This window comes from Macaca thibetana, chromosome 9 (assembly GCF_024542745.1).
Source record: "Macaca thibetana thibetana isolate TM-01 chromosome 9, ASM2454274v1, whole genome shotgun sequence".
Taxonomy (NCBI): domain Eukaryota; kingdom Metazoa; phylum Chordata; class Mammalia; order Primates; family Cercopithecidae; genus Macaca; species Macaca thibetana.
The window spans coordinates 51557415-51570118 of NC_065586.1; the positions used below are offsets into that span (position 1 = coordinate 51557415).

General features: G+C 36.7%; 1 protein-coding gene across 6 annotated transcripts in view; it reads right to left on the reverse strand.

The window, feature by feature from the left end:
* Positions 1-12704, reverse strand: part of NRG3 (neuregulin 3) — a 1119166-nt gene that overhangs the window by 750535 nt on the left and 355927 nt on the right. For 2 of the 6 annotated variants that reach the window (XM_050803846.1, XM_050803845.1), the window contains exon 2: positions 10414-10491. The exons of the other annotated variants lie outside the window; for them this stretch is intronic. In XM_050803846.1, the coding sequence (XP_050659803.1) occupies positions 10414-10491 (78 nt within the window). The remainder of the gene's footprint in view (positions 1-10413; positions 10492-12704) is intronic. 6 annotated transcript variants of the gene reach the window in all.

Below are 12704 nucleotides of genomic sequence, written 5' to 3' on the forward strand. Positions count from 1 at the left end.
GGGCAAATATTGTTGTCTGTTCTATTTACAGAAATGTTCTTTGTCCCTAATACATTTTCTGGCCCTTGATGGGTACTCAATAAAAATATTCCTGAAACTGCAGGTTTCTAACTTTTCTGGAGACATAATTTAGACACTATCTTTTGCAAAGGATATTCACCTTAAATAATTTAGAATTTTATGACAAGAAAATTCCAGACGTAGAAAACAAACAAAACGGGGGACATCCACAATTGAAGTTGGATTGCATTTCTGAGTGTCTTCTTAAAATATCACTTGTATTGCACATGTTCTAGTTTTTCGCATCCCACTGTTAGGAAAGGCTTACAACAAATTATTTTAAAAGAATATCATTCACTGTATAAATGTTGTACAGTTTTTCCCAGATAAAAATATTTTCCTTATTGAAAAAAAGAGCTTATTGTTTCTTTGAAGAAACACGTTAATATAAACTGTATCAGCCAGGTATGTGCTGTGAATTTACATCAAATAATCTTCAATTTGGTGGGTTTCTAACTGTCTCAGAGTCATATGATGAGAAAGATCCTTCCAGTCCACTCCAGGAAATGTTACTGAGTGGCTATCTGTTGCTTTGCACAGATGGTAATTGACAAATATGTATATTAGGAAGACTTTGCAATGTACTTCCAAAAGAAAAGTCATTCTTTAATGCCAAAATATTCCATTCTTGTATTCTAAATAACTGGGGGCATTTAACCTCCATTACTTAATATAATTAGTTTGACACTGATATAATTAGTAACCACCACAAAAGAACAAAGATTACAAGATCACTGTAAATAAATGACAATTATTTTACTTCTCTAAAGAAATAAGGACTTACTCTTTTACCATTAGTCATAGGCAGACAATTTAAAATGTATTATGTGTTAAACTAGCTATTAATAAAATAAACAATGTGTCTTCCTTATGGTTAATGTTTAGCTTAGTTGTCCTTAGTGTAAGAATCTGGGAATGGTGATAGAGGACAGAAGGAAAAATTAAAAAAATTAATAGCTGAGGGCCCAGTTAAGCTAGGCGCAAAAGATACCCCTTGCATACTGTCAGATACAGACATTTTACTGATAAGGACACAAGCTTAGAATTGTAATTCAGCTAGATTCTCAAAGTAGGAAATGTCAGAGCTGAAATTTGATCTTCTGTGTGGCAAACTCTCCTATACACTACTGCTCCCCTCTCAGTTATGACAAAGAAATTATCTTTCAGTGTTATTTTTATACATTTTATCATTTAGATGCCATCTATAATTCAAATGCAGTGTTGTCTTTTGGCAATTTTTTGTCCTCACTCCTTAAAGTATATCACTTCTCTAATGTTCATAGAAAAGTATAAATTATTCTAGCTCAGAGAATCAGCAGGTGTCTTATTTTCTCCCAAAAACTCAAGGAATTTCATCTCCAAAATGTGTGCACCCTTAAAAAGAACGTTTCCTCTTACAGTTTGTCTCCACAGCATTTGCTTAAGAAAGTTACAAAATTATAAGAATAAAACATTGTAACAGGGTTTTTTTTAAAAAAAATCGTAGAGGCTTCTACTTGCCGATGTCATAATGTTGTAAAAATAAAATGACCTCCACAAAATTAGAGCATTGAGCAAATGAGGGAGAAGAAAACTGAACCAATAAGAATATTATTAATAAAAACTGACAGAAGTCTTGTTTAAACACACTTGTATCAACATTCATAAAGAAAGATCTAATGCCATTCCATTTGACTGAAATCCAAATCTGTTGAACTTTCAGACAAAGTAAATGGCCTATTTATTCTGGAACGAACTACATAATCAACTAAGCATTTCACTTGAGGCCATCTTCCTCCACTAGATTGTCCCCTGAAATAGCATCAGACATTTCTCTGTGGACACTCGAGTGACTGACTGAAAAGTCTTTTTCCCCTAATGGAATTAGGAACCATTTCAGAGTCTTCATCTTCCCTTCAGTTCTAGCTCATGCTTCAAAACTTCCATTCTTCAAAAATTCTTAAGCAATCATCATTTAGTGGAAAATAATTCTATTAAAATCATATAATGCTATAATAAAACATGCATCTTTACGTATCTGAAATCTACACTTTCATGTTCGTATTTGGAAAAGACAGAAGTCTGTTAATGATCATTTTTTGTTCCAAATGCATATAATTAACCAATTCAAATAAATTATCTTTAATAGAGAATTTCTCTTTAATTTCAGTTTTCCATTTAAACTGATAAAATCATATAATATATCGATAGTGGTATATTAATTGCTGGGGGGGAAGAAGTGTTATTTTTCCTTTAATTATTTAACGTAAAATCCTATGTCATGTCAGTTCCAATGAGAACTCTAGGCTAAAGCAGAAAGAACAAAAGGAAATGTGCCTTTACAGACTTGCACAAATAGGAAAAACTTTTTCTGATCAAATTCAAAACAGACATAAAATATGACTTGCACTCATTTAACAAATGCCAGTATTCTCCATTATGGGAAAAGCATTATAATATTAAGTGTCACTTTTCTTTCCCTAGAAGTTAAAAATAAGTTTCTTTTTGTGAATACAACACAAAAATATTTAAACTATTTCATTGTTTAATAGATCGTACTATAAATACTGGCTCACACTACATATCAAAATAAAACTGGAACTAAGCTAACAGCAGATACAAAGGTGGAATAAAAATCTAAATCTAAAATGTAAACCCACAGATGTAAGAAAAAACCATGAGAAAATAACTTTATGACTTAGAGGAAGTAAAGAACTTTTAAAGCAAAGGCAGCAAAAAATAAGCAAAAAAAAAAATCATAGATCATCAGTGACAGACTGAATTAAGAAAACATATACACCATGGAATACTATGCAGCCATAAAAAAGGATGAGTTTGTGTCCTTTGTAGGGACATGGATGCAACTGGAAACCATCATTCTCAGCAAACTATCACAAGAACAGAAAACCAAACACCGCATGTTCTCGCTTATAGGTGGGAATTGAACAATGAGATCACTTGGACACAGGGAGGGGAACATCACACACTGGGGCCTATTGTGGGGAGGGGGGAGGGGGGAGGGATAGCATTGGGAGATGTACCTAATGTAAATGACGAGTTAATGGGTACAGCAAACCAACATGGCACATGTATACATATGTAACAAACCTGCACGTTGTGCACATGTACGCTAGAACTTAAAGTATAATAATAAAAAAAAAAAAAAAGAGAATGATGCCTACATTTCCGGCTTAGGCATCCCAATGGATGCTGATTAAAAAAAAAAAAATCATAGATTACAGAATGAGGAAGGATATTTGTAATATTTAAGACCGACAAACTAATAATGCTAATAGGTAAACAGATGCTTAAATTAATTAGTAATCAGATAAATTAAAACAACAATAAATATCATTTACACCAATTAAATTGGCAAAGAAAAAAACGGTTGTAAAGACACAGAAAAATCTTTAGATGATGTGGTGTAACCTGGCCGGGAGAGGTGGCTCATACCTGTAATCCCAGCACTTTGGAAGGCCAAGGCAGCCGGATCACCTGAGGTCAGGAGTTCGAGACCAGCCTGGCCAATATGGCGAAACCCTGTCTCTACTAAAAATACAAAAATTTTCCAGGCATGGTGGCACATGCCTGTGATCCCACCTGGGTAACAGGGTAAGACTCCCATCTCAAAAAAAAAAAAAAAATATATATATATATATATATACACACACACACACACACACACACACATATATATGGTGTAACCTAAAAATAATGCACTAAAAATAAGTGGCATAGGCCCTATAACAGAGGAAATTCATAATTAGATATATGCTGTATCCTATATAGCTCAAATAAATAGTTGCATAAGTCTATGTGAAAATATATACTTTAGCTGCAGAGTCATTTATGATGGTAGAGGGTTAGAAGAAAACCAGTTTTCCATTACTGGAAAGAATTATGCAGGAATGAGAAGTGATAGATTATATGCTAACACAACAATGTGAGCTGAAAAGTGAAAAAAACAAATAACCCCATCAAAAAGTGGGCAAAGGATATGAACAGACATTTCTCAAAAGAAGACATTCATACAGCCAACAGACACATGAAAAAATGCTCATCATCACTGGCCATCAGAGAAATGCAAATCAAAACCACAATGAGATACCATCTCACACCAGTTAGAATGGCGATCATGAAAAAGTCAGGAAACAACAGGTGCTGGAGAGGATGTGGAGAAATAGGAACACTTTTACACTGTTGGTGGGATTGTAAACTAGTTCAACCATTATGGAAAACAGTATGGCGATTCCTCAAGGATCTAGAACTAGATGTACCATATGACCCAGCCATCCCATTACTGGGTATATACCCAAAGGATTATAAATTATGCTGCTATAAAGACACATGCACTCGTATGTTTATTGCAGCACTATTCACAATAGCAAAGACTTGGAATCAACCCAAATGTCCATCAGTGATAGATTGGATTAAGAAAATGTGGCACATATACACCATGGAATACTATGCAGCCATCAAAAAGGATGAGTTTGTGTCCTTTGTAGGGACATGGATGCAGCTGGAAACCATCATTCTTAGCAATCTATCACAAGAACAGAAAACCAAACACCGCATGTTCTCACTCATAGGTGGGAACTGAACAATGAGATCACTTGGACTCAGGAAGTGGAACATCACACACAGGGGCCTGTCATGGGGAGGGGGGAGGGGGGAGGGATTGCATTGGGAGTTATACCTGATGTAAATGACAAGTTGATGGGTGCAGCACACCAACATGGCACAAGTATACATATGTAACAAACCTGCACGTTATGCACATGTACCCTACAACTTAAAGTATAATAACAATAAATAAATTTTAAAAAAATCATAAAAGTGGAAACTAGCATGAAGTAAACAAAAAAAATACATGTAAGAACACACACAAATCCAAATGTACACATTATATAAATTAGAATGGTTTTCTCAAGGTTGTAGGGGAAAGAGAATGGAGAATGGGGAAAAGTGTTGGGGTAGAGAAAGAAAAAGAACTGGATGATGCAAAAAGTCAGAAGGCAATCAGGAACGAAAAGAACCTGAACTTTGATGTTTAAGAAACTTGCAATCAAATCCTTACAGTCACTTACTACCAATGTGACTGAACAAGGGACTTTTCTGTATGACTCTTTCTCCACTGGCAAAATTGAGATAATAGTTGTCACCTCATGGATGATGATTTAATGAGCAAAAACTTGATATTTTACGTACTCAATAAGGACTTTTTTTTTCTTTTTAAGCTTTTTTAGAACAGGCATTTATATTTGTCTGTGTTACAGGATTGTTATCCTTATTGATGCTTAGAATGTAGTCTGAATTCAAGTTTCTTTTGCTGAATTCTAAAATGGGAAAACAACATTACAAAAGGAATATTCAAGAGCTATGGGCAAATTCAGGCTTTGTAAAAGCATTTTATAATTCCAATTAAAATCGAAATCCTTGTTTTGTATATCATTTTGAGATGTGCAGCTAAAGTGGAATATTAACTTTAAGATTACTACCAATATATTAAAATCAGTATCTTCAAATTTAAGATTACAGAGAAATACTGAGATTGCTGAAAGATATCTTAACATGTTTCTTTTACAAACTGTAACCTGAAACCAACACTTTTTGTTATTACATTTTGCCATGCACTAAACCTCAAAGAGAATTCTCCAAGCTCTTTGAAAATTAAAATGTTAAAGAATAAAGCAATAAAATGCTTTTACTTTGTCCTGTTACTAGATTTGGGAAAAGCATCATCTTGAGAGGATCTTATCTTCTTAAAGTCATGTAAGAACCTATGTTCATTTTTCAAATCATTGTTATATTCACAGTCTTCTTAGAAAATATACATTTCTATTTACAGGCCAGAATTTCAGCCAGCCATTTATACTCAGAGGAAAATATGCTGGGGAGAGGTAAATTTGCCTAAAAGTATTGTTGATTGATTGAATGATTGATTCATTCAAGAATAATATATTAAGCACTACTATATAGCAAAATAAATGCACTGGGGCTGAGCATATACCAATGAATGAATGAAGCAGACATAGTTCAGCCTTCACAGAGTACACAAAGTAATAGGAATGTCAGACAAAAATAAGTAAATGCTTGCTATCTATCCATCTATAAAATTACAAATTGTAAGAATAAGCAGGAAAAACAGGACTCCAAGAAAAGGAATGACAAAAAGAACAGAGTATTCATGGAGATCTCCAACAGCATAATTTTAACTGACACCTGATGGATATAAAAATGACCTTTGTGAAGAGAGGCAGAAAGATTTACAAGGAGGAGGCATAACACGTTCAAAAGTGCAGAGGCAGAAAATAATTTGGTCTTTAAAGCTACAGACATCAGTTCATGGGACCTTGAGCCTGGTATACTGTGAACAAACTCCAAGATATGCAATTAATTTAGAGGCATCTCCATGACAGCCTGTAGACCACTGCATAGGGATTTGATATCATGTCAGTCTTCATGGGAAATCATTAGGAGTTTTTGAAAACACATTGTCTGATATATGTGTTTAAGAGTTCTAGATTTTTTTTAGGCTGGGCGCCGTGGCTCACTCCTGAAATCCAAGCACTTTGGGAGGCCAAGGCAGGTGGATCACAAGGTCAGGAGATCGAGACCATCCTGGCTCACACAGTGAAACCCCATCTCTACAAAAAATACAAAAAAACCAGCTGGGCGTTGTGGTGGGCACCTGTACTCCCAGCTACTCAGGAGGCTGAGGCAGGAGAATGGCGTGAAGCCTGGGGGTGGAGCTTGCAGTGAGCCCAGATCGTGCCACTACACTCCAGCCTGGGCAACAGAGCGAGACTCTGTCTCAAACTAAAAAAAAGAGTTCTAGTTTTCATATGGAGAAGGAGGTAGAGGGCAGCCAGGACGAAGATTTTTCAATCAGACCAGGGAAAAGAAAATCATCATTTGGGTTAAGCAGATGACTGAGAAACTAAGTGAGAAGTGGACGGAGTAAAGATTTCTGAGGCCTTAAGGATGTAGGAAACAGCAATAATGACTCAGAGTTCTGGCTTCCACAGTGTGGCAGATTGTAATGCAATGTACAAGGATGGCAAAGACTGAATGAGGGGATCAGAAATCACGGGGAGCAGGAAATTTAAAGGAACACCCTGGCTTTCATACTCCTAGAGACTATAATTCAAGTAACTGAGAAGCAGGGCTTCCCTTAGCAGTTTGGAGTGGAAGTCACAGGCCTTGGTTGTGAACAAAACTGACCTCTACTGACCACTTCCAGTGAGTTATGGGCTGTGCCAGCTCCTTCCAGTCGTGCTTGCGATCTCATTTACTTCTACTACAGTCCTGGAAGGTGGCTGTGATTAGCTACGTTTAAAAGATGAGGAAATTAAAGGTCATCTTTTGTATCTTGTTCAAAGTTCTTTGGTAAATGAGAGTTAAGAGTCTAACGTCTAACTGTAAAAGTACAGTGTCCAGACATACCCTCAATTTACTGATTAGAAACAGTGGACACATGAAACTATTGAGAGTAAGGTGTGTGTGTGTGTGTGTGTGTCTGTGTGTGTCTGTGTGTATGTCTGGCACGGATGGGGCATGCTACATAATGCTCATCATAGATCCAGTTCTACTGTCATCTACAAAAAGCAAGGAGGCAAGTCTCTATTAATGTAGAGGCACAATGCGGACTCATTCATGCATGATAAAACGTCTACCAAGTGACACACACTGGACAAGTTTCCAGGTCAGCAAAAGAGGCACAATCCCAACTACTATGCAGCTCAGAGCCTAGCAATCTGTCATTCTCGAAATACAATTTTCTTTACACAATGCCACCCGGTAGGCTAGATTAGCCATGCACATACATGATTCACATACAAGGTCAAAATGCTGTGTGCTACGGGAGATAAAGCACCAGGTGAGATAGAGCTCTATGAGAGATAAAGTGCTATGGGTGGTAAAACAATATAGGCCTTAAGAGCAATGGGAGATTACTTGGGATGGAAAGGTCACAAAAAGCTTTCTTTATCGATTAAGTAAATGCCTGGAACATAATAGGGTCTGAACTAAATGATACTGGAAGATGTAAACAAAATCCAATTTTCCCCAAAATTAATTCATAATGTATAAATAGAGATGTTAGAAAAATAGTTAAACTGTCCTAATACTGTATCTAAGGCTCAGAATAAAGAAGATCATACTCTAGTCCAGAGGTTGGCAAACTTTTCCTGTAAAGGGGCAGATAAGTTATTTTTCAACTTTGTGAACTCCACCATCAATATCCATCAACTCAGGGCTAATATTTTTGCAGGAAGACAGTCATGAACAATACGTACATGAATGGGTGCAGCTGTGTTCCAAAAAATTTGTTGCTTACCAAAACAAGTGGCAGGCTGGATTGGCCCTCAGGCCATCGCTCGCTAACCCCTGCCCAACTCATTGCTCCCCACATTTAATAGAATTATCTGTCACTCAAGTTGCTGGGAATGCAAGGAAGACACTGAGTGTAATTAGGATATTTCACACACAAAAATTATTGGAGAGAGCAGTTGTAAGTTGAGACTGAAATCAAGTCCCCTCTCTTGAGTGTTTCTGCCAAAATAAGAAATATAAACACATCCCGATTACAGAGTAACATGACAAGCACGGCTGAAGGAAGAAAGTTATTAGTTGAGACCCGTGCATAGCATGGTCACAGCCACGGCAGGTAAGGTGAAGTGGAGACAGCCTTGCCAGCCAGCCATCTCAGCTCTCTTTCCAGCCTCTCCTGACTTGACTTGGTATAAAGATCGTAGTAAGCTGAGACCACTAATGGAAGCCCAAATCCCAGTTAACTTTTACGATGCTGTCCCTGCTGTGGTTCTCTCTCATTTTTCTCTTTCATGTTTTGTTGATAATGATTGCCCTATTTTGAATAAAATATCGTAACAAATTGAACTTAAATCATTCATTCAACAATGATTTATTGGGTATGTCCTGTATGTTCCTACCCTTGAGTGCCTATAATGTTACCACTCTGTGATGGAACTGGAGATCTGATGGTGAGAAAACTACTCATATTATCCCTACTCTCCTGGAACATAACGTCCAGATGACAAAACACAAAATAAGGTCACAAGTAAATATAATTGCAACAGTGATCAGCTGCTTTGAAGGAAACAAACTGCTGAAATGGAAAATACTATAGGAAGGGAATAATTTAGACAGAGTAGACAGAGACAGTTTTTCTATGGAGATCTTTATTTAATTAAATTTCCTTTAAATCAAGACCAGGAAAACGGTTCCAGAACCTGATAAAAGACCATTGGTATTGGAGCGTAATGAATTGCGGAGGAAAGAAGAGTGAAAAAAATTATGTTGGAAAAAACAGAGAAGAGAACAGGTTATGCTGGGAAGGCGTTTGGACCCTGGTAAGGTTTGCATGTTTCATCCTCAATACAGCTAGAAATCAGTGAGAATGGCTTTGAGATGGGGAGTGATATAGTTTGTTTTACCAATATTAATCAAAAATGGTTTGTACAGCAGCTAGGAGTATAAACGTGTAGAATATGATGGGGGGGGTACTGTGACAGAAAAGGGGTAAGATGAAAGTGGCTTGCTTGGTGCAGGGTGGTGGTGGCAGTGGCAGTAGAAGTGTAGGGAAGTTGCCGAATTTGAGATTTATGTTGAAAGAAGAACCAAGTTTTGTGGAAGGGTGGATGGTTAAAAGGTTCTTAAGTGTGGGTGTGAATAGGTGGTTGTGGGATAGGAAAGGAAGGGTAATGGAATTAAAGAAGCCAGTGGTTTCTGGTTTGACCTCCTGGTTGCCTGATGGTGCCATTTATCTTGAAAAGGAAGATTGGGGGAGAAGCAAGAGTGGGGAGGAGAATCAAGAGGTATGTTTTGGACATATTTGAAAATTCATGGGGCAAAGAGGCAGTTAGATACACAAGAGTGAATGTCAGGCAAGTCATTAGAAGATAGATGGCATTTTAGGCTACGGAATGGAAAGTCATGATAGGAAGAAAGTGAGGGAAAAGAAGGCCCAGAACAAGGTTGTATTGCAAATAATTGTGTATTTAAATTGTCTGTACCTTGTGATGTTTTGATATCTTAGAAAATCTTTCTAACTGGGGAAGAGATCACCTTTGCCTAAGGCTAGTCAATTCTTAAGCTAGAAAAGGGATCAGCCTGAAGCATGCTGTGACATGCAAACTAACCAACCCAGAGCCACACTTCCGTTACCTTGCCCATATACCCCGGAAACAATATTCTTCTGTCTTAAGCAACCCAGGGCCAGGTACCAGGCAACTAGAGAACACTGCTGTTTCCCAAAGTCTGGAGAAATTATTCAAAGTAGTCCTAAATTGTTCATCCTACCCTGCCTTACCTTTCTCTCAGAAACCCCAATAAAGGCCATGCCTTACAACTTACCTTGCTCCTGTTTCTGCCTCCTGACCACTCTGGTCTTCCCCATGTTGCCATGTATGGCATGCCTCCTGTCTCTAGGACCTGTGAGTAAAAAATACTTTATTTTCTTGAGTCTCTCCTGTGTCTCCTCTTGTAGCCTCATCTGGCCAATTGTCTCATAAACACATACAAAACAAAATTTCTGAGAAATCACAATATTTATAGATGCAGCAAAAAGAGAAAAACAATGAAAGTCTGTATTAGTAACCAGAAAAAAGGTCAGAAGTCTGAGGTACCTAAGAGAAGACAGAAAAATGAGATCTGGAATTTGAGAAGCGCCTGTTAGGAGAAGACCCATCTCTACTGTAAGCACAAGCAACAGAGAGGGAATGGGGATGTCAGGAGGGTATCCCAAGGACAGCATATAGGATTTTGTCACATTTTTCCTCCAACGATCACAGAAAACTGTGATCCATATCCGCTATTTTTTGTTCCAAGTCTCTGAATAAGTAAGTCATCCAATCCATGTTAAAACAGGCTGGATTCTTGCATCATAAGACCCAATTTATATTTTTACAAGATCTTTTTAGCTGCTTCCACCAAAGTCCCTTTCCTCCTGCATACACTGGAGCTTATCTTGCATATTCTATTTATTATGATATATAAGGTGTGTTTTCCCTGCTGGACTTGGGGGCTTTGAGAAAAGGGACTCTATTTTTCCTTTCTCTATCCTTCCAGCCAACTGAGCATCTGATTCTTTACAAAACTGAGAGACCTACCGTAGTAGGGCCTCCAAATTTCTAACACTTGCTCTTAGTCCTACACTTAGAGCTTCAGTTCATGTAGGAGTCAGTGAAGACTAAGTGTGAATAGCACAGAAACTTGAAAGATAAAGTTGAAAGCAGTTTCTTAAAGATTTTTTTAAATGTTCTTAATTCAGAAACCATTAATCCAATTTAAGAGAAAACTTTAAAAATTTTAGAGAATTTATGAAGACATATCTTTAATGAAGAAAAACACAATGATATGTAACATTTTGAAATCAATCATGTTTTAGCAGTCTTCTATTTGCTTACTAGTTTTTACTAATAGTTTTCACACACTGAATTAAGTTTCCTGCAACTAATATGTTTTCTTCTCTTTTGCCCTGAAATTTCTGTAGATTTTCCATTATGGAATGTGAGTCTATGTTATGTGATGCATAGATATCCATTCCTATTGATTTCTTGTGAAAATAAATAACTTTCTTACTAAATTTGATAAATAGTGCCCTTATTAATATGGTAGATATTTTCAGAATCAGTTATATTGTGTTTTGGTATGCCTGATGATGATACTAGTTTTTTTTTCCTTCAATATTTCACTTCGTTCTTTTTGTGCCTGTTTGTGTTACTATTAATAATTTATTATTAATAATCTGAAGGTCACAGGTTTTTCTATTACCTTTTGTGTTATCTTTTAAATACAATGTGATATACTTTTTATTTATTTATTTTTTTTTTTGAGACGGAGTCCCGCTCTTGTCACCCAGCCTGGAGTGCAGCAGCACAATCACGGCTCACTGCAACCTCTGCTTCCTGGGTTCAAGTAATTCTCCTGCCTTAGCCTCCTGAACAGCTGGGATTACAGGCACCTGCCACAATGCCCGGCTAATTTTTGTATTTTTAGTAGAGATGTGGTTTCACCATATTGGCCAGGCTGGTCTCAAACTCCTGACCTCAGGTGATCCACCTGCCTCGGCCTCCCAAAGTCCTGGGATTACAGGCATGAGCCACTGTGCCTGGCCAATATAATACTTTTAATCCGATATTTCTTTTTCTTTATCTATTATCTACTGACTTTTCACTGTAATACTGACAAAATTTATACCTCCACTTACTCTCCAATCACTTCTCTTATTGCATTACCTAATTTTAACTGTTTACACACTTTGTTTTACTACATTTTTATGCCTTTGTATGTTTATGCTATGTTATTTAATACATCACCATTAAGTGGCATTTTTTTGCCTTCAGCTATAAAAGATGAAGAATTCACCATATGTATCCTGCCTCTCACCTTCTCTTCCACTTTTCGTCCTAAATTGTATCAGATAAATTTTTTCAATGTTACTATCCTTTGTAACATTTTCATTCTGTTCTGTAAACATAATTCTCAGAAATATTTTTACTTATTACTACAGTTAGAAATATTTAATATTTTCAACATATTTAATGTTTATCAACAGTTCTTTTGCCATAATTCCTCTATTCATTTTTATTGTCAGAATATTTTTAAAGGAATCTGGCAACTAGATTCTGAGCAGTACTACATGT